Source organism: Muscardinus avellanarius (assembly GCF_963383645.1).
Source record: "Muscardinus avellanarius genome assembly, chromosome: 3".
NCBI classification, from domain to species: Eukaryota; Metazoa; Chordata; class Mammalia; order Rodentia; family Gliridae; genus Muscardinus; species Muscardinus avellanarius.
Genome location: NC_137788.1, coordinates 104,767,666 through 104,791,146, shown reverse-complemented (window position 1 = coordinate 104,791,146; position 23,481 = coordinate 104,767,666). Strand labels below are relative to the sequence as shown.

Genomic DNA, 23,481 nt, shown 5'->3' with positions numbered 1-23,481 from the left:
ATTTCTCGAGTGATGGGATTACAGACATGCACCACCACGCCTGGCTTTTGGACTTCTTTTGAATAGTTTAAAAGATATTATGTAACTCAGGCATGATAGTGATGCATGCCTGCAATCCCATTTCTTGGAAGGCTGAGACAGAAGGATTGCAGGTTCAAAACCAGCCTCAGCAATTAGTGAGACACCCCACAGCTTTAGCAAGACCTTGTTTCAAAGCAAAAAATAAAAAAGCTGGGGGTAAGCTCAGAAGTAGAATGTTACACAACCTAACAAAATATATAGAGTCCAAACCATCTAAAAGATTTACTGGCTCTTAAGAATTCAGGCTTGGAGGAAAACATGCCTACAGAGTGAAGGGGAGGGTGACCCTGGAGTGCTTAGATTTAGAGCTACATCCCTCTTTTTCTTTCCTGTTGTCTTCTTTCTACATATTCCTTTTATGTCACCCATCCCACCTCATTTCCCTCCACCCACCTTGACACACGGGGTGCAGCTCCCCTCTCCCCATGCCCAGGCAAGGCACCAGCTTACTATGTGCAAGCTCAGAGCTAAGAGCTTTAGGTAGGTTATTTCCTTTCCTTCTTTCCACAGGCCCATAAGAGAGGAATCCATATTCTCATTCTGCAGAGGATGAAACCGAGGTACCAAGAGATCAAGCGATTCGCTCACAGTCACAGCCGGTAGTGAAGCTGGATGTTGTCTGGGGCAGCCTGGCTTCAGAGTCAGTGCTCTAGAGAAGAAAGCAACAGAGACAAAATGTTTAGCATGCAGTAAAAATCCAGTCGACGTTAGTTAGTCACCAGGGCTGTTGTGAGGAGAAGGCAGTCATTTAGGACCAAGATGGTGAGGGAGAGGAACACAGACATCTACACTGGCTCCATGGCTGGTGGGAACTTCTGCTGGCCGGGAGTGGCTCAGGGGCTGCTGGGTAACACCTTGTCTGAAGGGCAGAGAGTCGGGCAGATGAGCTTGACCAAGCAACAAAGCTTTAGTTTTTAGAGGAGTGGTTCAATTCTGAGTTCAGGGTAGTATTTGTTTTCAGATCCCAGTCCAACTAGATGGTTTCATGTCTGTGGCCTGTGAAGAAGGTGAGGTCAGGCTGTAATTAAAAACTCCGAAAGCTGCTTTACTAAAAACTCCCAAAGACACTGAGTCATAAGTGCCACTGTTCATGGAGCCTTGTGGGATTTTATAACGCTTTAAAAAGGGACACATTCCCCCATAGGGAGCACAGAGGCGGTTGCACTGGGAGCACTGTGATGCCACATGGGGCTTGTGCCCATCGTGGAGTGGGGAGTAGTGCCCAGTGGGAGAGGGTGGCTCCAGGAGGCGTGGCTGCAGCCTCCGTAATGACAGCAGGGTGGGTAGAGCAGAAGGGGGAAGAGTCAATGTCATGGGATGGCTGAAAGGACCTTGTTTGTACAACACACCCTAGGGTATCTCAGAGGGACCTGGAGGTGCTTTGTAGATGTTTGAAACCAGGAGAGACTAAGCTGTAAGAGGCTAAGGAAGCATTCACATCGTCAAAGGTAGATCTAGGAAGAAGGATCTACCAAGGAACATAAGAACACAAGATGGGATTATGAGCCTTTTTTTATTTTACAAATTGAGAAAACAATTGACTGGAGGTGTTTTCATTCATTCATTCATTCATTCACTGAATGCCAGTAACTCTTCTAGATACTAGTGATACAAACGGCACGGAGCAAAACAGACTCTTGCCCCATATAGAGTGTAGTGTGCGAGAGAAGGTGGGAAGACAGAAAGTAAATAAACAAGCCAACACATATGTCATACATCTAAGTGTAGAAGAAAAGGGTGGAATGACAAGGCTTCTGATGTAAGTTTGAAAGCCAACAGTTCCCCAAGACTGTCGATGCTGGTATCTTCCAAAGAGCTTTCAAAAGCATTGATCTGTGGGATTGCTCCTGGAAATCTGAATTTTTGGGGGTATGACAGGGCCCAATAATCTGCATTGTGAATAAACTTCCCCAGGAATTTTATAGGACACAGATTTGGACCTACTGATACTGATCCTAGATCAAGCCACATGCAGCCTCAACAAATTAGTTAGAGGAGCGCCAAAGGTAGCAGCCACTCTCCTGCACTCAGAAGTCTGAAAAATGCCGGTTCTCATGATCTCACACCGCCTCCCCCTGACCTGCTCCCTTCTCTCTGAGGGATCGGCAAGATGAACAGTCTCCATCTCCTCTGAATCGTGCTTGGGCCTAACGGGAACTGTGACTAGCTAAACAGAGCTGACAGAGAAGAGAGATGCTGAGAGAGTCTGCATTCACTTTGGGATGGCTTTTCATTGGTAACACTTGAAATGGCTTGCTGGCTTGCAAAAATAAATCATCTGTATCATAATTAACATACATGCTAATGTCAGAAAAATGGCCATTGTATTTTTTAATGTTCTTGTTTTTGCCAAAAATAAATCCCAACTAGTTGAAGGGAGGGAGCACAGGCACATCTATTTTTATGGACTTATTTGACTTTTAATAGTACAATACATTCTTATTTAATTACAGTGTCCACGAACCAAGTCTGTTCCTAGGGCAGTATATTGGATATAGAAGATCCCACTAAATACTTAGTAATGAAATGAATGAATGAGTGCTTCAGTCAGTCAACTCGCCTTCAGTCCCTACCTCTCCAGACACGATAACAAGAATGAAAGAGAGAGATGCTCTGAGATACAAAATGAGGGCCCTCTGTGAGGATAGAGGAGAGAGAGAGTGAAGAAACCTCTGGAAAATTTTACTCAGATTTCCTAAGTCTCAAACTAAGAATGTGACAGTCCAATTTTACATTAATAGAACTAATTAATAGAACACTCAGACCCAGGTACTGGCATTTAAGGACCGAGACCACCACCACTACCAACACACACACACACACACACACATGCACGCACACACACACATGCACGCACACACACACACGCACGCACACACACACGAGCATGACATGCTGCTTGCCTGAGCGTGGCTCTGATCACCCCTCTCTCACCTTCAGGAAGTGTTAATTATAGCAGACTGTAATGGGGAATGAATTAATGAGAACATATTATAAGAAGGAAACATCTCACTAAAACATGTGCAGCTTCAGCATAAGCTTTGCAGGGACACGTGTGTATTCCTCTCTTGTGCTGTCAAGGAGAATGTAAGTTCCAAATGGAAAGAAAGCTGAATTGCAGGCAGACTAGAGGTTTGGAGTGGCCCACTGCCTGCACTGGAATTCTTCCTCTGCTCCTCTCTACATATGCGATCCTGATGAATTGCTAACCCAGATTGCGCCCCAGCGTCCTCATCTGTAAAATAAGTACAAGAGTAGTTCTTACGTCATACGATCAACGCGAGGATTAAGAAAGTAAGACACCTAACACTCTTTGCAACAGTGCCTGGCCCACATTAGCTCTCCTCGTGTTTGCTATTATCACTGTTTATGTTTATCGAGTCACGTCCCATTTCATAGCAGCGCAGTTTCCTGGATCCTAGAATACACAGGAAGTGAACTCAAGAAGTTGAGAATCCAATGACATTTTCAAGTCCATTCTCCCCTAGGCTTTGCAGAGAACTGTATGTAAACCCAGACACTAGTTGTGTACTTGCTCTCCCCTCCTAGGGCCCCTGTCTCATCACCCCAACATTTACACCCCATCCACCCTAGAGAAGAGGGAGAGAGATCTAAGAAAACCTCTTTAAACAAAATCAACATGATAATAAAGTTTCCTTCTACTGACTGTAGCTGTAAACTCATCCTAATTTCTTTGATTTTGAGTAGGATGCTGGAATTTCTTTCCCTAAGTACTATAAGAAATGTCTTTTGGCATATAGTGACTTGGAATTAATAGCAATTGATGACAAAAGCCATATGGACATAGTGTTTCCTCTGAATGGACCGCCTTGTGTAAGAGCTTATGTAACACCCAGTCCCTCCCCCCCTCTTCAATTAGTCACAGCCCCCTCCCTGGTCACTGGGTCATGTGGTAACCACCACAGGACTTCAGCTCTTAGGCAACTCCTCTGTAGTTTCAAGGGAACCACTGTTCATCCCTGTTCATCTTGGACCACAGCTCTGAGCTAGAAAAGAGTGACATTTGGTTTTCTATTGAGCACTGTACATTCCAGGCCTCTCAAATCATGTCACGAGACAAGTCCTGAGTTCAGCAGCTTTGCAGGCAAACACAGCAACCGTTCTGCTTGACAACAGATTGACATGCAGCCACTTTAATCAAGAAAGAAAATGTGTTCCAGGCTGGTTCCTGAGCTTTTTTGCCTATTATAGGGTGAGCCACTCATTCTGGCTTGCTGGGGACGATCCAGATTTTAGCATTGAATGTCCTGTTTCCCAGGAAACCCCTCTGCTCTGAGAAGAGCAGGGTGATGGGTAACCTTATGGACTACTAACAAGCCAGACAATTCCCAGAGCCTGAAAAACCACCAAGCAAGCCTGGCACCGAGAGACTGAACCCTGGGGCCTGTGCTTCAACCTATATGGCGATTAGGGTTTATGAGCTGATCAAGAAGAGATTATGGATTGGCTCCTGATTCTGTATACCTGCATGTTTTAGGGGTTTCCATCAATCACCTGTTCCATCAAAACTGGTTCAATTAAATCCACCCAACCCTGTATAGTAAACACACTCCGTTGGCATTTACTTCCTCCTCCAACCCTGGCAAAGACAGGAGAGTGGTGGAGATTATACAATTAAATTTTCCACTTTTTGCTCGGCTCTTCCCTGCCCTTGCCTGACCTTCATTTGCCAAATAAGTCTTTTTCTCTCCTTTTTTCTTTCTTTGATTATAGAAGAGTAGTCTAGCCCGGATTCTAAGTCATGAGTTTCTGATGACTACATTTAAGGTATGAACATTTACTCTCATGTTTGTGCATTCAAATGCGTTACAGTTTTGTTTCTGTTTCAGGTTGCAAAGAAATTGTCCTTAAAGATGAATGAAGTCGATTTCTACGAGCCATTTATGGACGAGCCCATTTCCATCCCCAATAAGCCTCACACAGAAGAGGAGCTTGTGGAGTTTGTGAAGGAACACCAAAGGTATCTGGGATGGCGTGGGGGAATGGGGGAGCTGGAGAATGGGAAGGGGCTCTCAGCCAGAGCTGATAATTCAGAACCACCAAGCCACTGAGGGAAGCAGCTTAGAGGAAGGACGCCAGCAGAATAGAACTTGGTGGTATGGCTTTGCTTGTCACCGATAAGTGGCTGGGATGTTACTACTTCCAAATATGGATCTGCACTTGTAAAGTAGGGTTACAATCCCCTCTCCTAGTCTGCGAATCTTCTCAAATCCAGAATAAGATACAAGTAAAATTCTACAGTAATAATGATATCAATTTAATAAAAGCTCCCTGTATGTTAAAAGTGTGGTGGATGCCTTATGGGAACTACTTTATCCCATCTCCAACCCTATGGAGCTATTATTAGTATCTCAATTTTACAGACCAAGAAATAAGACTCATAGTCATTAAGTAACTTAGTGAAGGATGGATACTCTATACATACAACTCCTGGGAGAGGAAAAGATGTGATTCCATTCAGAGTAGCTCTAGCAGCAATCAGAACACTCTTTCTCTAAAGCACCAAGTAGCAAGCAAATACTTCAGGCTCTGTGGGGCAGATGGCCTCCAAGTTACAGATGCTCAACAATGCCCTTGTAGGGTGAACGCATCCACAGACCGTGTGTAAACAAATGAGTGTGGCCATATCCCGAAATATGTTTACAAAACCAAGAGGTACCCGCTGGATTTGGCCAGGCAGTTGCAGCTGGCTGACTCTGCTTTGAGGGAGGAATAATACCAGAACATGGACCATGTTAGTGGGCCCCCTGCCTCGTGCACCCTCACCCCCACATATGCACAATTGTGTTCACTGAACCTGGAGAACTACGACCTGGGCACTCAGAACAAATATCACTATGTCTAGCATTACTTGCCAATATTCAGAAAGATTAAACTGAGCAGTATAGAGAGCCCCCTGTCTCCCCAAAGATTCCAAAGGAGTTTTAGATGGATGACCCTGATGCTGGAACAGTGGCAGGCCTGGGCTGGGACAACCAAGACTTCCTGTCTTCTCACTCCAGCATTTTCTTTCTGGGCCTGCTCTGGGCTCTCACGGTGCTGCTGTCTGTTAGGAGGGAAAGGCTTCCTGCCCTGGGAATGAGCAGACCCTGAAGCCTCTGACTCACTGTCTGTAAAAGGCTGTCTATGCCCTGCATCAAGTGGTCTATGCAAAGGTCGCAGGTTTGTTCCCAGCTCTCAGCCCCATGCAGTAGGGTAAAGCTGCTCTGCTTTCTTGGGGCAGAAGTAGGTTTGGGGGCCTTCATGTCTTACAAATGAACAGACATTGCGTTTACATCTCCTGGCTGAGGCTCCCTCTCTGTCTTATGATCTTAAGGAAAATCCTCCTTTTGTTTTGTTTTGCTTTTCAGACCCACTCTACGTCGCCTGCGCCCAGAAGATATGTTTGAAACATGGGTAAGAAATGAGTAAACCCTTTCTGTCTCAGGGAGAGGACTATATTCCTCCCAAGGTGCCCTTTTGATTCCAGCCCAGGATTCAAACTAAGTCTTATCAGACTACGGAAGATGTGTGGACAGGGGTGTATTTAAAATATAGACAGCATCAAGCTCAGTAAAAACCTATTTCTCAATGGATCAAGTTTAAGCCTCTTTGGTACTACTTACTACGCAAAAGTACTCAGTCTGCTCCATTCCCCACGGAGACTGCTGGCTTCCATTTGCAGGTCACCCAGGGTTCTTACCTGAGCAGAAGGAGCTCAGGCTTCTAAGTCGTGGAGACTGGGGCTCAAGTCCTGAATCTGCCACCTAGTAGTTTGTGTTCTACATGGAGTCACTCGATGTGCCTGAGCTTTAGCTCTCCATTTAAAATCATGCCTTTTTGTAAGGATTAGTGTGATGGAGTTCAAAGCATGGAGGTTGCCCTTTAAGGAATGGTCGCTTTCAAAAATATCAGCTTGAGGCCCTGGAAAGTGGCCTGGTCAGCTTGTCCCTTAGGCCTTTGTCACCTGCTATGTGTGACTCAGATAGCCACACATCTATCTCACCACCCTGTATACCAGATTCCACGGATAATAGCAGCTAAAGTCTGTGGAGCATTCCCCATTTCTTGTGTTCTTCAGCTTGGACCAGACAATAGCTCCAGAAGGTGTGGGAAAACAGGTATCGGTTTAGTGTAGTCCATTTTTCATCCGAGAAATTGATAGTCATGGAGATTAGGCTAATTATTCAAGGACATATAATTAATGTTAGTTCTTGGGACTTAAATCAAAGCCATCTGGAGCCAAATCTCATGTTCTCTCCAGTTTGCCTCCTTAAGATGCCCATGTCCCCACAGGCTGCCATTTGGGGTGGGGGAAGGAGGTTAACGTGGAAGCATTTAAATTTTTTTAAAATTGTAGCTTGAAGTGATGGATGAACAGAACCAGGGAGTAACTTGACATGTACTCTTTTGCTGGCACATAACTTACTTGGATTTCTGAAGGGAAAGCAAACATTTCACAAGACACTGAAGGGCAAATAATCGAGGCGAGAGGAGTGCATTATTTAACAACCGTCCAGCACAATAGAAACCTATTTTCCTTACATGTAAGCCTTTCAGAAAATTAACCTTTAAAAGGTCTTGTTACTAAATTTAAAAATAATAACAAAAGGGCATAACAATGCTTTGAGGCAATATTTCTTTTTAAAAATGTTTTTATTCTGTACTCTAAAGTCATTTCAGACTTGCAAATCAGTGCAAACAATCTTCACTTAAATTCCCCAAATGTTAACATTTTACCACCATGACTTTGTCTGTCTCAAATGTACATATGTAAATGTATATATGTATATATGTAAATGTACATATTTTTTCCTGAACTGAGAGTAAGTCGCATATACAATTGTCCTTTATCTTTAAATATTTTGAGCATTTTTGAAAGACAAAGGCTTTCTTCTAACATCAGTATGATTATCACAGTCAGGAAATTTGCACTGATAAAACTCCACTATCTTATCTATAGGCTTTTTTCTTATTGATCAGCTGTCTCACTAACATCTTTGATTGCAAGAGAAAAATGTTTTTGTTTTTTCCTGGCCCAGAATCCAATAGAGGATCTCACATTTGCATTTGGTTGTTATGGCTTTGAGTGTGTGTGTGTGTGTGTGTGTGTGTGTGTGTGTGTTACTGAGGATGACCGAACCCAGGGGCATCCACCTCTGAGCTCACTCCCAGACCTATCTTATTTTTTGTTTTAAGACAAGGGTCTCACTAAGTTGCTGAGAGTCTCACTACATTACAGAGGTTGGTCTTGAACCTGTGAACTTACAGCCTCAGCTTCCCAAGTTCTAGGATTGCAGGTGTGTGTCACTACACACAGGTTGGTTGTTATGATCCTTTAGCTGCCTTTGATCTGGAACAGGTTCTCAATCTTTCTTTCATGGTATGAAGTACCATTTTAAGTTGAAGGCATTTATTGCTGTTCTGTTCTGCTGTGTCTTTATCTATTGCTTCTCTTTTTATTTTCTTTATCCCTAAAAGCCAATCTTCAATCATCTAGGCCCTCAGAAGGGAGAGGATTCTCAATTATAGAACACTTCCTTCTCCTAGGACTTTCCTTACTGACACCACATATCATACCCAAGACCATGACTTCCAAAGCTGGGGAGCCCATGCCCTGCCCTGACCATAACCCACAGCGCAGCAGAAACCCTGCTTCACATGAGAGGAGACTTGTGGAGGAAGTCTCTTTGGCTTCAGTGGAACTCCTTCTCTGATTTCTTCTCATGTAATGAATAAGATAAGGTATAGCCTTTTGCTATAATATAAAATAACAGTGATGGCTCATGTTGTTTACCTCATTTATATATCCATTTGTTTTTGAATTGGAGAAATGCTGCACATTAAGTTTAACCAAGTAGAGGAAAGAACAGTTAGCTCTGTTCTTTGCATCACCCCATTCTGGACCAGCCAGTGGGCCTCCTCAAAAGGCCTAATCAGACCCAACCAGCCCCTCACCCAAGTCTCCAAGTTGAAAGGAAGGCAATTGGGTCCTTCTGGGGTTAATCTTTGCACCCTTAAAAAGGAGAATCCAGGCACAGTGTCTCAGGCCTGTAATCCCAGAATTTAGGCGATTGAGACAGGAGGATTTTAGGCTGAAGGTGGGCCTCAATAACTTAGTAAAACCCTCAGCAACTTAGCAAGACCCTGTTTCAAAAGATAAATAATTTTAAAAAAGGGCTAGGGTGTAGGTAGAATGCTCAATCTGAGGATTAAACTGTGTTCAATCTCCAGTACAACAAACAAACAAACAAACAAACAAATAAATAAATAAATAGAGAAGAGAAACCAACTGGTCAGAAGGGCTCCTGAGGGATCACTCCCCAGACCCCTCCCCAGCCTCATGCTCACCTGGAGGAACTCCTCCAAAGAGTGACATCTCAGAAGGCCACTTAGTCACAACAACTCAAACCACAGATGCTGTCGAAGGTGATCAGGGAATGAATGTAAAGGTCTTTATTGTCAACATCCACTTTCCCAGACATTGCCAAATACTTAAAAAGAAAAAAAGACAGGAAAGTTAGCCAGGCTACAGCAACTATTTACCCCCAGCCCCTCAGTGTGTAGGTTGTAACAGTAGCAGACCATACAAAACATATCACATATTATTACCAAAGAAATCAGTGCCTAGAAATATTTGTAGTGTGTTAAGTTCAAGAGCATTTATTTATTTATTATAACATTCAAAGAATGTCAAGGTGAGGCAGGGCAGTCTGGACCCAGTGCTGGCCTGTCTTTCTCCTAGGACACTCCACCCCTACCCTGGCAAGGGATCAGTCAGAGTCCTTGGCAACTGTCCCTAAGGGAAGAGAGCCTGCAATTCTTCTTGAAGAATCCTCTCTCTATTGCAATAGCAAAGTACCTCCAAGATGAGGCAAAAGAGTTCTAGACAAACCCTTGGGCCATTACCCTTGAGGGAGCCCATTGGTCTAAACTCTGTGTGTATGTGTGTGTGTGTGTGTGTGTGTGTGTGTGTGTGTGTTTGTGTGTGTTCTCATTAAATATGAGAACTTTCAATAGGGAAGAAGGAAATAGAACTATGAGCACTGGTAGCATATCTGATTGGTAGCTAATTGATAAAGTTATTTTCTTCTTGGTATCTCTAATATTTTCTAATTTTCTTTAATCAAAATGAATGTAAAGATTTTATGAATGTAAACATTTTTTTGTCAATAGACATTAGCAAGAGTTTATTACACTGAGCAGAGTGGAGTTATGAATGTGAGGGTTGCTATTCTGTCCTTAGAAGCTCAGGGTTGAGTAGATAAGTCAATCTCAAAACCTAACACCAGCCCAGTGTGCTCACTGCTGTTAACAGAAGGGTGTTCAGAGTGTGAGGGCATCCAGAGGAGGGTATTCACCAAAGTGATCCCCAAATCTCTGGCCTTTGGGGGATGCAGTGTGTGGGGACTAAGCATAGTCTCCCTTTCAGCCTCTTTCAACTTAAAAGTCACTGATCCAAGTTTAAAAGATTAGCCAGGTGGGGTGGTGCATGCTTGTAATCCTAGTACTCGGGAGGCTGAGAGAGGAGAATCACACATTCGTGAACAGCCTCAGCTACTTAGTGAGGCCCTCAGCAACTCAATGAGACCTTGTTTCAAAATAAAGAATAAAAAATAGGGCTGAGGGTATAGCTTGGAGGTAGAATGCCCCTGGGTTCCATCCCCAGTACTGAAAAAAAAATATTTTCTGTGAACCCTGCAGAGGATCAATCAATTAATGAAGACTGCTCTGCAGTGGTGAGACAGAAAAAGCATGGGTGCTATAGTATACATTTGAGTCTCCCCCAAATTCACATTTTGAAATCCCAATGTTCAAGGTGATGATATTAGGAGATGGGGCTTTTGGAAGGTGATTGGGTCATAAGCATCTTTTATAAATAGGATTAGTGCCTTTATAAAAGAAGCCCCAGCCGGGTGTGGTGGTGCATGCTTGTAATCCCAGCATTCGGGAGGCTGAGACAGGAGGATCACAGTTTGTGGAAGCCTCAGGTACTGAGTGAGGCCCTTTGCAACTCAGTGAGATCTTGTTTCAAAATAAAGAATAAAAACTAGGGCTGGGAGTGTAGCTCAGAGGTAGAATGCCCCTGGGTTACATCCCCAGTACTGAGAGGAAAAAAAAAAAAAAAAAAAGGAAGCCCCAGAGAGTTAGCTGATCCCTTCTGACTGTGAGGACACAGGAGGAGGGCACTGCCTATGAGGCAGGAAGAAGGAAATCCTCACCGGACATTGAATCTGCTGGTGCCGGCATGTTGGACTTCCCATCTGCGAGAACAGTGAGAAACAAAGCCCACTGATTTCTGTTGTTTGTAAGCTACCCAGTTCATGATATTTTGTTATGGCAGCCAACATAGACTGAGACAGTGGGCTTTGGGGCCAGATACAAATGGCTTGAATCACACTTATGTCACTACCAGCTCTGTGACCTTAGGTAAGTTGCTGATTCTTTAAGCATTAAATAGGAATAGGACTTTCATTTGACATTTAGAGATGAACAAAGTACTTACACAAAAGTGGCAGAGATCGTCGCTGATTTTAGTAACATCATCACTATTTTAGAGCATAATCTCTTGAGTTTACCATCTTGTTGAGGGAAGATTCGTGAAATAACAGAGAATTTCTAAGGCAGAATGATGTAAGACCAATGGGTAGCCAAGGTTCTGGGTTCAGAGAAAGGCCGTGGCTCCCCCAGTCCTGCAGACAGCTCACCTCTTCCTCGCACTCTGGGGTCTCACCAGCTAACCCCTGACTCATGAGCTCATGATTCTTGCTCCGTGAGTTGATTACTGAAAATACCTGGTGCCTTAGCCTGGCGTGGTGGCGCACGCTTGTAATCCCCATGCTTGGGAGGTGAAGACAGGAGGATCGCGCAGGTTCGAAGCCAGCTGTGCTAGCTTAAGAGACCCTGTTTCCAAATTTTAAAAAAAGTATAAAATAGGTCTGGGAGTGTAGCCCGGAGGTAGAAGGGTTCCAGGAATCCCAGTAACACCAAAAAAAAAAAAAAAAAAAAAAAAAAAAAAAGAGGAAGAAGAAAGAAAAAAAGAAAAGAAAAGAAAAGAAAATACCTGGTGCCTAGCAAGTGCCTACTTTCTCACAGGTGTTTGGTACAGGTTGGCATGCTGAATACTGGGAGAGAAAAGCTGTGTCCCTTAGTTATGATTTTCCATCCAGAGACAATCTCAGGCCTGGGGAGTGACCGACATATTATGAGCAGTCTCTTAGAAAACGAATATGGATTCTTAATTCTAAAACCAATTTCCAAACGTGTTCTAGAAGGACACATAGAAATGAGGGCTGCTTCACAGAGCTAACAGCGCTCACATCTAGCTGATGGCAAGAGACAGAGACACGGCAGCCTAATGAGAACGGATAGGAAGATCTGTCTGGCGGTAACAGCAAATGTAAAACAGTGAAACTTCAGACTCGATTTCTGGTTGCTGTCGGATTTGTGTAATAAACTGGCGTACGCACATATATATCTGTAAAATTCAATTCCTTCGAGAATCTGACCACAGCAGTGCCCACTCTCTTGTTTTTAATAATAATATTTTCTATTTAATCTCTCTCAGACTTTCTGGAGATTTTGCCCATTCCAAACTCAAAGGAAAAAAATTAGCATTTAGATAGGATTGCACCAGCATTAAAATCAATTGAAATGGAAACGGAGATCAGGGGAGGGTCAAGAAGCCCAGAGTTGTGTAGTTGTTTTTTATTTTATTTTCTCTCCCCCATTATAGGATGATTCTGATATGACATTCAGGGGCCCAGTGAATCCCTCCTCTGCCATCTGTATTTGCTTGGCTTTGTCCCTTTCGCCTGCCTCCATCTCACACACACTGCTCTCCAGGTCTCCTGGGGAATCACCTTTACTTTCACAGTCTCCCCCAACGCACATCTCTCCCCAAGTTCTCACTCTTCCTTTTCCAGCCATAGTTAAAAGGTCCTTTGCATCTAGGAGGTGGAAAACGGAATGGCCCTTGCTTGCCCCATAATTTAAAATCTTCTCTCTGGTTTCTTTTCCTTACCCCAGTCCCGACAGCCACACTCGGTGATCTCAGCTGAACACCTTTGACCTTCCACCGACCCCATTCCAGACTCCTCTTGGAGCTCCCCTCACTCACAGAGTGCTTACACTAATTTGGCAAGCTTTGGGGTGAGAGCAGAAAGCACCGTCAGGAGCACAGCTGAGGCTCCCCGTGTCCCCTTTGTCCCTGGCTCTGTTTCTTCACCCAGAGGAGCTGATGGAGTCCTGACTTGCACACGATTCTTATGTGGCAGTGACCCACATCCTAACGCACCTGGGGGATTCCTGGCTACTGCCCATTTGGGGATGTTTTGGGGGCTGGTAAATCTCCTGGAGTGCCTGCTGCCCTGGAACGCCGGATAAGCCAGACTAACACTCTCCCTCATTTTGCCTTTTGCCGCTGCTCTCCTGGACCACCCAGACCATGGGAGTGAGACCTATTTAGTGCTAATGTCTCCTGTGTGGTTGGTGTTTCCCAAATCTATTTACCTGGCTCCCTGCTCAGACTTCCTCGCATGCCTCCCAGCCGCTCCTCAGCATCCCCTTCCAGTGCGTGCTGGCCCTGTTCTGTGCCTCTGTGACCATCCCCTTCCATGGCCTTACCCCCCTGCCCCATCTCCAGCCTAGCCTCTGCTTTCCTGCCCCCTCCCACTCCTTTGCATCTCTTCACCTGAGAAAGTAACCTTTGATTCTTTTCTCTTACAGGAGGATGATTTGAATGGGATCCACATCGTGGCTTTTGCAGAGAGAAGCGACCCAGGTAGGAGACCCCCAAGTGTACTCAGCCTTTAAGGGAGAGCTGGCTCTCACCTTCCTTAGGTCTTACCTTCTCTTCCCTGGCATCCCATCTACAACCGCAAGACATTGGGCACCCCCTGGTGGTCACCTGTTAGGTGTGGGTCTCTTCAGATGTGAACAGACTGGAGCTCATGCATTCTGCTCAGCTGCCCAGACTAAGGAGTGCTGGGAAGCGGGGAAGGGATTCTAACATCCGAACCTTGCAGGGCATGTGTGAATGAGTGAACTTCTGTGCACATTACATGTTCTATTTACCAATTTTGTGATCTAGCCTATAGAAATCATAATCCTCTGTTAACATAATAATGTATCATTTAACAGAACAACAAAAAAAGGTACTCTAAATGAGAACTGGGCACACTGAGCACCGTATCCAAAAAGTGCAAGATGACCTTGCACTTTTGTGTAACCCGGGGCCTGGACCTGGCTGCAGGACTAGGAATTCCATTCCTGGAATGGATGAGTAATTTTGCTTAGTTTTTGCAACATGGACAACTTTCCCCTGGTTTCTCTCTTTCAACACCGATGGAGTGTTGAAAAAATTAATTTTTCAGAAGGTAAAATGTTGGTTCTCCATGGCAGTACTTTGTGAGATGCAGAGCTTCCAAAGGGAAGGTGGAAGTGGGGATTCTGAGGTGCATTTTGGGAGACAATCCAGAGATGGAAAAGGCTCCCTTTAGGATGCAGTGCCTGAGCAGGGATTCTAAACCCTGACAGTGCTCAGCCTGCAATGCAGCAAAGCCACCCCAGGCAGCCAAAACAGCTCCCCAGCCACGTTGCGATGCGCCAGCAGTGGCCCAGGAAACAGGAAATTGTGTAGTACTTGTTGGGACCTCAGCATCTCTAATAGGGAACGATCTAGAGAGGACCTTCAACAAAGATAGGGAACGAAGACTCAGAGAAACTTAACATTCTGCCTAAGGAAACATACTTGGTAGTGCACCATGGAGGAAAGACAGATACCTGCTCACAGGTTCTTGACACCTGTCATGTGCCTCATAAATACTTGTGGGGCAGATGATTAATATGCAGATAACTTACCTATAGGTTTAAGTCAAGATTTTTTCATATAACTTTTAAAATCAAAACATGACTCACATACCATAGTAGGTACCCTTTTCAAATGTGTACTCCAGTAGGATTTTGTACAGTCCCAAAGCTGTGCAAACACCAGCACAATCTAACTCTAGAACATTTTCCTCATCTCAGAAGGTGATTAGCAATCACATCTATTACCTCTTCCCCTGGCAACCACTGATTTCTGGCTGCCTCTGTAAATGTGTCTGTTTCATACAAGTGGAATCATGGAATTTGTGGCCTTTTGTATCCAGCATCTTTTACTTAGCATGCTATTTTCAAGGTATATCCATTATGCAGCAAATTTTTGCTCCAAATTACTTGAGATCTTCCCCTGCCTTCTTCATTAAGTTTTTTGAATGTTCCCCGTTGTCTCAGATTTTCCATTATAAACTTGCACCTGGAAAACTTTTCCAAGAAGATCTAGGCCTTGTCCAAAGATAAACAAACAAACAAACAAACAAATACCAATGTAGTTTTAGCTTCTTGTCACAGTTTCTGGCCATCCCTCTGCCCCTGGGGAAGAAAGTACCAAAGGAAGCCAGTTGCCTAAGGTTTTCAAGCTCTAATCATGCAGAATCGGATCCCTGGTGTTGTGTGAACAGAGATGGAGTTGCCACTGGCAGAGGCCAGCTGGCTGGACTCCAGGGGCTTCCTTCCCACCCCGCTGCCCCTTTCCAGGGTGGTGGGGGGCTGTCTGGCTCTCTCCAACAATGGAACAAAGAGGCCTCCCTGAAGTGGTAGAAACCTGTTTGACAGAGATTGCTGCTATAATGAATCAAGCTCCTGAAACTGCTTCCACCTCCTCCCTACACAAATATCCCAGGGCCTGAAGCTCTGCCTTCCCCCAAGAGCCCAAGCTGAGGCTTGTCACAGGAAGCTGAGGCCCTGCACTGAGGTGCAGGGAGGAGCTCTGGAAGCATGTCTTTCAGCAAAGGGAGGGCCTCGCCACTGGGGCTGCGAAAATGAAGGGCTTTTCCATGCAAGTCCCTGACTTTGACTTTGTGGCTAGTCAGTGACTGACTGCAGGGCACTGATGTGTAACCCGGGGCCTGGACCTGGCTGCAGGACTAGGAATTCCATTCCTGGACAGGCGACAGTTCCTCGGATGACTTTGTTCTCGCTAGCACATTACAAATGACCTATTGCCTCACCAGACTGCTCCTGTGTGCCAAAGCAGGAAGGTTGCACATCCAGGAAGACAACATGATTCTTATTCAAGAGCTAACTTCATCGAGGAACGGTGTCTGCAGCTTTCTGGAGCGACCTCATTTGGTCCTAAAGCTGCCCTGTGATCTGTGCATGCTGATTACCACTACTCCAGTGTCACATGAGGGGAAGAAGTCTGAGAGGTTAAAAAGTGTGTCCATGTCATCGACACACAGCATCTAAGCTGAGACTCACGTTCTAGCAGACGCTCAGCCTATAAATGCATCTTGACCGTGATGAAAGTGAGAATGATGATCATTTACTCTGTGCTTATATGACACAACAATCCCACAAGGGAGGTTCTGCGTTTATTCCCATTTTACAACTCAGGTAGGTGAGGCTGAGAAACACACTGGGCGGCTGTGGAATAAAACTGAGGGCTCCCTGGCTCCCCAGATACTCACATGCCACACAGAGTTCCTATCCTGAGGATACCCAGGAGGTCATCAATGCACCGTCCTCCCCTCTGCTGTCCCCCACTACCCCCTCACCTCCTACCTTCAAAATTCAAGAAAGCAGAGACCCAGACAGACAAATTCAGAAGCATGCTCATGACCACAGGGTTACAAGCAAGGTATAAAGGTGAACTGAGCCAGGCAGGATGGCGCATGCCTATAATCCATGTACTTGGGAATCTGATACGGGAGAATCAAGTGTTCAAGGATGGCCTCAGCAAGTGGTGAGACTCTCATCAAGCCAGTGAGACTCTGTTTCCAAATAAGAAATAGAATTGGGCTGGGGGTGTAGCTCGAAGGTAGAATGCCTCTGGGTTCAATCACCAGTACCACAAGAAAGAAAGAAAGAAAGAAAGAAAGAAAGAAAGAGAGAGAGAGAGAGAGAGAGAGAGAGAGAGAGAGAGAGAGAGAAAGGAAGGAAGGAAGGAAGGAAGGAAGGAAGGAAGGAAGGAAGGAAGGAAGGAAGGAAGGGAACTGAAATTGCCAAGGGCTCCTTTTGGCAGGGTCTACCCTGTAGCACCACCCCTCCAACAGTACCCTGGCCAGCTGCAGGCTCTGAGCATGTGCAGTGCTGCTGTGTAAGGAGAGAGGGTCAGGGCTGTGTGAGCAAGTGGAGGGTACCAGGAAGTGGGGAGAAAGAGTAGAGGCATCCAGAAGCGTGAGCAACCAACGAATGAAGACAAGTCCAACCTCCTCTCACTGCTCATGGACGTTCCCAGATTTGGAGTCTGAGATTATAAAGCATCACCAACGCACATCATCCCAGCGGCCTCGGCCCAACACACATCATCCCAGCGGCCTGGGCCCAGAAGGACTCTTGCTGCAGTTATGACCTTCATAGCCAGAGCTTATGATAGCTCACTGCAGAAAGCTGAGGCCAGGCAGGCCTCCTTGGAGGAGGCGGCGCCTGCTCTCCTGGGCCTGGAGCAGAACCTCAAATGTTCTGCTGTTATAAGCACCCACCCCGGTGCCTGTAGGCAGGCCTGTCGGGGAAGGACATTGCTAGGCCCGTCTGCTCTCTGCTCTCGCCGGTGGCCCTCTGCAGCCCGTTTCTCTGACTGCTCTCTTTTCCCAGTGCTGCACTCAGAGCACCTGCCAGAGCTGCTTGGTTGACAGGTTGAAAATGAACGACTCTTTTCCCTGCTGCCCCCAGATGTGCCTGCATCAGGCTGACATCTTCTTTATAACACTTGATAAAAGGTTTGCAAAGCAACATTTCTACATGAGCGCATACTGGATGGATATCCTCCAGGGGCACCAGGAATATTAGCTCTAACAAGCTGGAAACGCAAGGACAGGCTGCTGTCTTTGAGGAGAGGAACAGAATTCATGATGGGCTCTGGAAGGAAGGAACTCGCCACTGTCGAGGGAAGATCCACTGTCACCCTGAGCTTCCACCGCCTCTGGTTCTTGTAAAATTGGTTCGGAAACCAATTGTCTTAAATAGGAACACTAACTGACTCTTTGAGCTTTCAAATTTTAAGTTGGTTTATCAGGTTCAATATTTGATTATTGCTAGGTGCCTGAATCAAAATACAGAGGCTGAGACAGGAGGATTGCAGGTTTGAGACCAGCCTCAGCAACTTAGTGAGACCCTGTTTCAGAAAATAAAAAGGAAGCTGGGCGTGGTGGTGCACGCTTGTAATCCAAGCATTCGGGAGGCTGTGCCTGGAGGATCGCAGTTCGCAGACAGCTTCAGCTATTTAGTGAGGCCCTTTGCAACTCAGTGAGACCCTGTTTCAAAATGAAGAATAAAAAAATAGGGATGGGGGTGTAGCTTGGAGGTAGAATGTCCCTGGAACCCAGGGTTCCATCCTGGTACTGGGTTTTATCTCCAGTACTGCAAAAAATATATATTAATAATAACAACAACAACAAAAGGGATGGAGGTCTATCTCCAAGGTAGAATGCCCCTGGGTTCAATCTTCAGTACCAAAAAAAAAAAAATGTTATACCAATTATCAATGCATTTAATCTTCACAACAAGCCTATGTGTAGGGACTGCTGTCACCTTGCCCAGATCAGGAAGCATAGATACAGAGAAGTTAAGTAGCATCCCCAGCTCATATGGCTGGTGGAAGCTCAGAAAGTGGTATTCAAGCCCAGCTGTCTGGCTCCAAGTCTGGGCTCTATACCTACCACCTTATGCTTCTCCCCATTATAAAAATGTATCCTTTTCACCAATTCTGGATTTGAAGGGAAGCCCGGAGAAGGGAAGCAGAGCAAGCAGCCTCAGTCAGGAGCTGCAGGGTGTTCCAGTGTCTTAGGTGCCATTTCAGAACCCTGGGGCCCACACAATGTCTCCTGTTCTAAGGGTTTGTCTCGCTTTCACCAGTGGCTTTGTGGTGACTCTGCCTCGTCAGGAAGAGCTCCCCGCCTTGTCTGTCCTGTCGAGGCTCCCCACAGGGCCCGGGCTCACAGAGTTCTGCTGTTGGAGACCTCCACGCTTATTGGGTGGGTTCAGCCTGAGGACCGCCTGGGCCTTTCTGAGAGAGGACCCGAAGGGACTCACTTGCCTTTCCCATCTTTGTGTCTTGGCCTCTGGCCCTGGCCCTGAAATGTTGTAGGGACTCAAATACCTGAGGCAAAAATGGACCCATCCTGTCCATGAAGGATGGAAGTGGTTGGGGGTAAGAGGCTCCTTAAAATGAAGGTTGCTGTGGGTCTGAAAGGAGACTTCTGTGGGTGTCCCACTGTTTTCACCTCAGGATAACAATATCTCCTTGTCGGGAGGCCTGTGGGCCACCCAGGCAGCCATGCTCTCTGTTTTCAGAGGAGGAAGTAGAGGACCTAGAGGGGTTAAGGGTCATGTGGGGTCTCCAAACTCCTGAGCCAGATCCTCTTCAGACACCACCTCCCAGCTGCGTGATGGGCCAGGCCCAGCCTGCACATCTGTCCCTGGCCACCTGGCCATGGCTGGATCCCTCTTGAGGAACCCCAAGCCTAGACCTTGCTTCCCAGGGAGAGGAGCATGACTCCCCATGGTGCACAGTCAGTGGGTTGAGCATGGCCATGGCGGGGCAAGGACAGGGCCAGCAGCTTGGCGGATCTCTTTGCACCTGGGCCATGGCTTGAACCAAGACACAGAAGCTTCTGTTCAGTGGGGCCATGGTTCCCAACATGGCGCTAGCTACTGGCCTGGAGCTGGTCCCCAGAGCTCAGTGCAGCCTCATTCCCACCCGACTGCAGGGAAGCAGGGAAGAGTAAACACTGGGGCCTCTTCCCATGAAGCTGTTTTCAGAGGCCACTCACTTGCTATGGGAAACCTTCTGGTTCAGGGTGTGTCCCTCGCCTTGGGTCCTGGACTCCTGGGACTAAAGTCCGTGTGGCTGGGAATGACTCGCAGTTCGCACAGCCTTCTTTATTTAGGTCCATTCCTGAGACTACGGTGCCACTCACAGGGTTACTAGGTTAGGCCGCCCCTCCCACAGTGGCTGTGGGCAGGACTGGACTCAGGAGTGTGGGCAGAAGTCAGGGAGAGGCTCAGCTCCACCGCTCCCAGGGACAGCAGAGACAGCCCCGGCACTGGTACTGAGGCTGTGAGCGCCACGCTCCTGCCCTGCTCCTCTGATGTGGAGGCCTTCACACAGGCCTTGGGACCTCAGCACAAACTCAAGGAAGGAAGGAAGGAAGGAAGGAAGGAAGGAAGGAAGGAAGGAAGGAAGGAAGGAAGGAAGGGAGAGATGAGACCTCAGAGGGAAGAAGGGTGTTGGAAATAGCACTAGACATGGAGATCAAATACTAGAGTTAGACTCCTGACTCTTTCTCTCACTGTGTCTCATTTTCATCCTCTGTGAAATGAAGATAATTAAATTTTCTGGCTCAGCATCTTCCTGGAATCCTAACTATTCAAAGGCTGGGGCAGAAGAATAACGAGTTTGAGGCCAGCTTAGGCAATTTAGGAAGAGTTTCTCAAGTTGTTGGTTTTTTTTTTTTTTTTTTTTTTGTGGTACTGGGGTTCCCGGAAGCCCTTCTACCTCTGGGCTACACTCCCAGACCTATTTTATATTTTTATTTGAAAACAGGGTCTCTTAAGCCAGCGTGGCTGGCTTTGAACCTGCACCATCCTCCTGTCTCCACCTCCCAAGCACGGGGATTACAAGCGTGTGCCACCACGCCCAGCTCTCAAGGTTTTAAAAAGGGCTATGGAGCGGGGCATGGTGGTACACGCTTGTAATCCCCCCACCCCCACCCCGCTTGAAGCCAGTAGCACTATTATTGAATCTCCGGCTTCACACGAAGAAACAAGACATTAAATCACTTGCCCTGAGTGACTCTGATTTGGACCAAGGTCATTTGGCTCCAGAACCCCTGTGTTTAAGTGTTGTGTTGGCTGCCTCCCTGAAGAGCAGACTCTGCTGTTAGGGAAAATATCCAGGGCTGTAGACGGCTGCCCATTATAGAACCCATCTTCTTGGGAGTCAAAGTTGCCCTTGGATCTCCATGAAGCTTCTCTGGCTTTCATGTCAATCTTATTTTTTTTTCTTTCTGTGAGTGGTTTTTGAGCTTTCTTTGCTTCCCATAGACACGAAGAATATTCTCTTCACAAATACCTCTCATATTCTTAAAAATGAGCATTAAGCTATCGTTCTGAATCCATTTATTTATGTAAAAATGCTTATCACTTGATTTTTATTTTTCTTGTAGAGCCCAGGGTTTATTCCATCTGTCTTTTCTTTTTCTCTCCAAACTTTCTCCAGAACACAGAACAGAAATAGAGTAGGTATGTTGTGTGTAACATTTCTTTTTATAAATTCTGACATCAGCAGAGTGTGGTGGCGTACGCTTGTAATCCCAGCGCTTGGGAGGCCGAGACAGGAGGATCGCAGGTTCAAAGCCAGCCTCAGCTACTGAGTGAGGCTCTCAGCAGCTTAGTGAGACCCTGTTTCCAAATAAAATATAAAATAGGTCTGGGAGTATAGCCCGGAGGTAGAAATGCCCCTGGGTTCCACCCCAGTACCATACACACACAAAAAAAAAATTCTGAATTTTTTCATGGGACTGACAAGTGCTACATGTGTATTTGGTGTGCGGTTCTGGTGACGGAGCATGTCTCTACCTCTGTGCAGGGGCAGCCTCTCCTTTTCCTCTGAATCAATGTTTCTATAAATCAATCTCAAGTTTTACCACCAGTTTACTCTTTGAGTTTGGGTCTGTGTTGTTGAATTTCATCCTGTTTGTGATTTTAGATTCGTCAAGGTCACATTATCATTTGCATCTCGTCTTCCAGGGAACGGGCAGTGTCACCTCCATTGTTCTTCCTTTTCTTCTCTGCTGCTGAAAGCAGTGACCGCAGGTGTTTTAGAAGAAGTCTTCCTTGCACTCTGTGCATTATGACTCATGAATCCCCAGATGGCTGTCTGTGGAGATTCATACTTCCCTCTTCTGCGACACAGCCACATGGCCATGGTAGGATCCACAGTGTCAACCTATACAGAGGTGCCGCTCTGGAGGGGCGTGACATTTGTGGCCACACCTAGAGGCAGCAGAAGCAGTACCCTCGCCTCTATTACAGAAATGGTAGATCGTGAACTCTAAAGTGTAGGCCCTGTTCATCTCAGGTGACTGTCATCCGATCTCGTTTGCAATGTAGATGTGAGCATGGGTTGAAAACCACTTGGGCCATCCTTGCTATCTCTGCAGGAGTGGGCTGCATGCCGTAAAGACCCTCTTCTCTGTTAGTAGTCACTCTGTTTCCCAGGTAACAATGCCTGGGCCGAAGGGGGGCAGCTGGTGGGAATCCTCAAAGAGTTAGTAACGTTTGCAGTGACCACACCAATTCAGAGCAGACCTTCAAGGAATCGTGTGCCTTTTGCCAGGAATATATTAGAGAAGAGGAAGTAACAGCTTTACCAGGAGGCAGAAATAGCCAAATAAAGGTCAGTTCTTGGAGAGGGAGGCTTGTTATACAGAGGCTGCTGAGAGGTGCCCAAGTTCTCTAGGAGGCAGAGTAAAGGAGAGAGGCTTTTTAAAGAAAAGGAAGTTGCCACACTGAATTTCCAGGCAGATGGTGAGCTGCCTGTAGAGAAATTATAAATTTCAGGCCCAAAACTGTGCTATGCAAGAAATGTCCCTTGATTGTTTAGAACTGAATCTGAGTCTCTATTTTGAGCTGTGCACAACTGAAACTCACCTGCCCATCGTCCCTGCTCCCACTCAGACATCCAAAGAGACCAGGTTCTTGCTGGTTCCCAGGCAGAGCTGGGTGGGGTCATCATCGTCCATCCACACTAGCGTCTGCAGAGAAGGCCGTCATTCTGTCTGTCCTCTGGCCCGCTCACCCCCTCCTGCAGGGCTGCAGCATCCTGTCTGCCTCCCTCTGACTCTCCATGTTCTTCCTGATGAACTTTTCTGCCATTGTGCTAAGGGACGTTCTAAGAGATTCATGGGCATTTACGTCTCTCACAGTTTCATTCTGAATCAAAGTGTGAGTCCTCTATACTCCGGGATTCTCTGAACTCATGGCTATTCTGTATGTGGGTAAATATACACACATACACGTCTCCCTGCACATGTGATACCTGAACACGCACACATGTACACACATAGCATTCATTCTCAGGGACCCGCCAGAACCTAAGCTCTTGCCTTGTGTAGGTTGGGATAGTGTGCTGAGGCCTTAGAGTATGCTATCTCTTACCAAATGTTCTTCCACAAATTTTGCTTCTGGAGAAAAATGTATGCATCAAGTCCTTCAAGGTTCAGGCCTTTGAAATGAAAACTGTTGAGCGGGCTGTGGTGCCACACACTTTTAATCCTAGTACTTGGGAGGCTGAGACAAGAGGGTTACAAATTTGAGGCCAGTTTCAGCAATTTAGTAAGACCCTGCTTCAAAATG

At 46.1% G+C, this 23,481-nt stretch overlaps 1 protein-coding gene across 1 annotated transcript in view; it reads left to right on the top strand.

Moving 5' to 3' along the window:
- The window catches only part of CASQ2 (calsequestrin 2), a gene marked incomplete at both ends in the record, with an annotated part of 72,243 nt that overhangs the window by 44,533 nt on the left and 4,229 nt on the right, over positions 1-23,481 (top strand). The window contains 3 exons of the mRNA XM_080692016.1: positions 4,932-5,062; positions 6,453-6,498; positions 13,810-13,864. Of these exons, the coding sequence (XP_080548142.1) occupies positions 4,932-5,062; positions 6,453-6,498; positions 13,810-13,864 (232 nt within the window). The remainder of the gene's footprint in view (positions 1-4,931; positions 5,063-6,452; positions 6,499-13,809; positions 13,865-23,481) is intronic.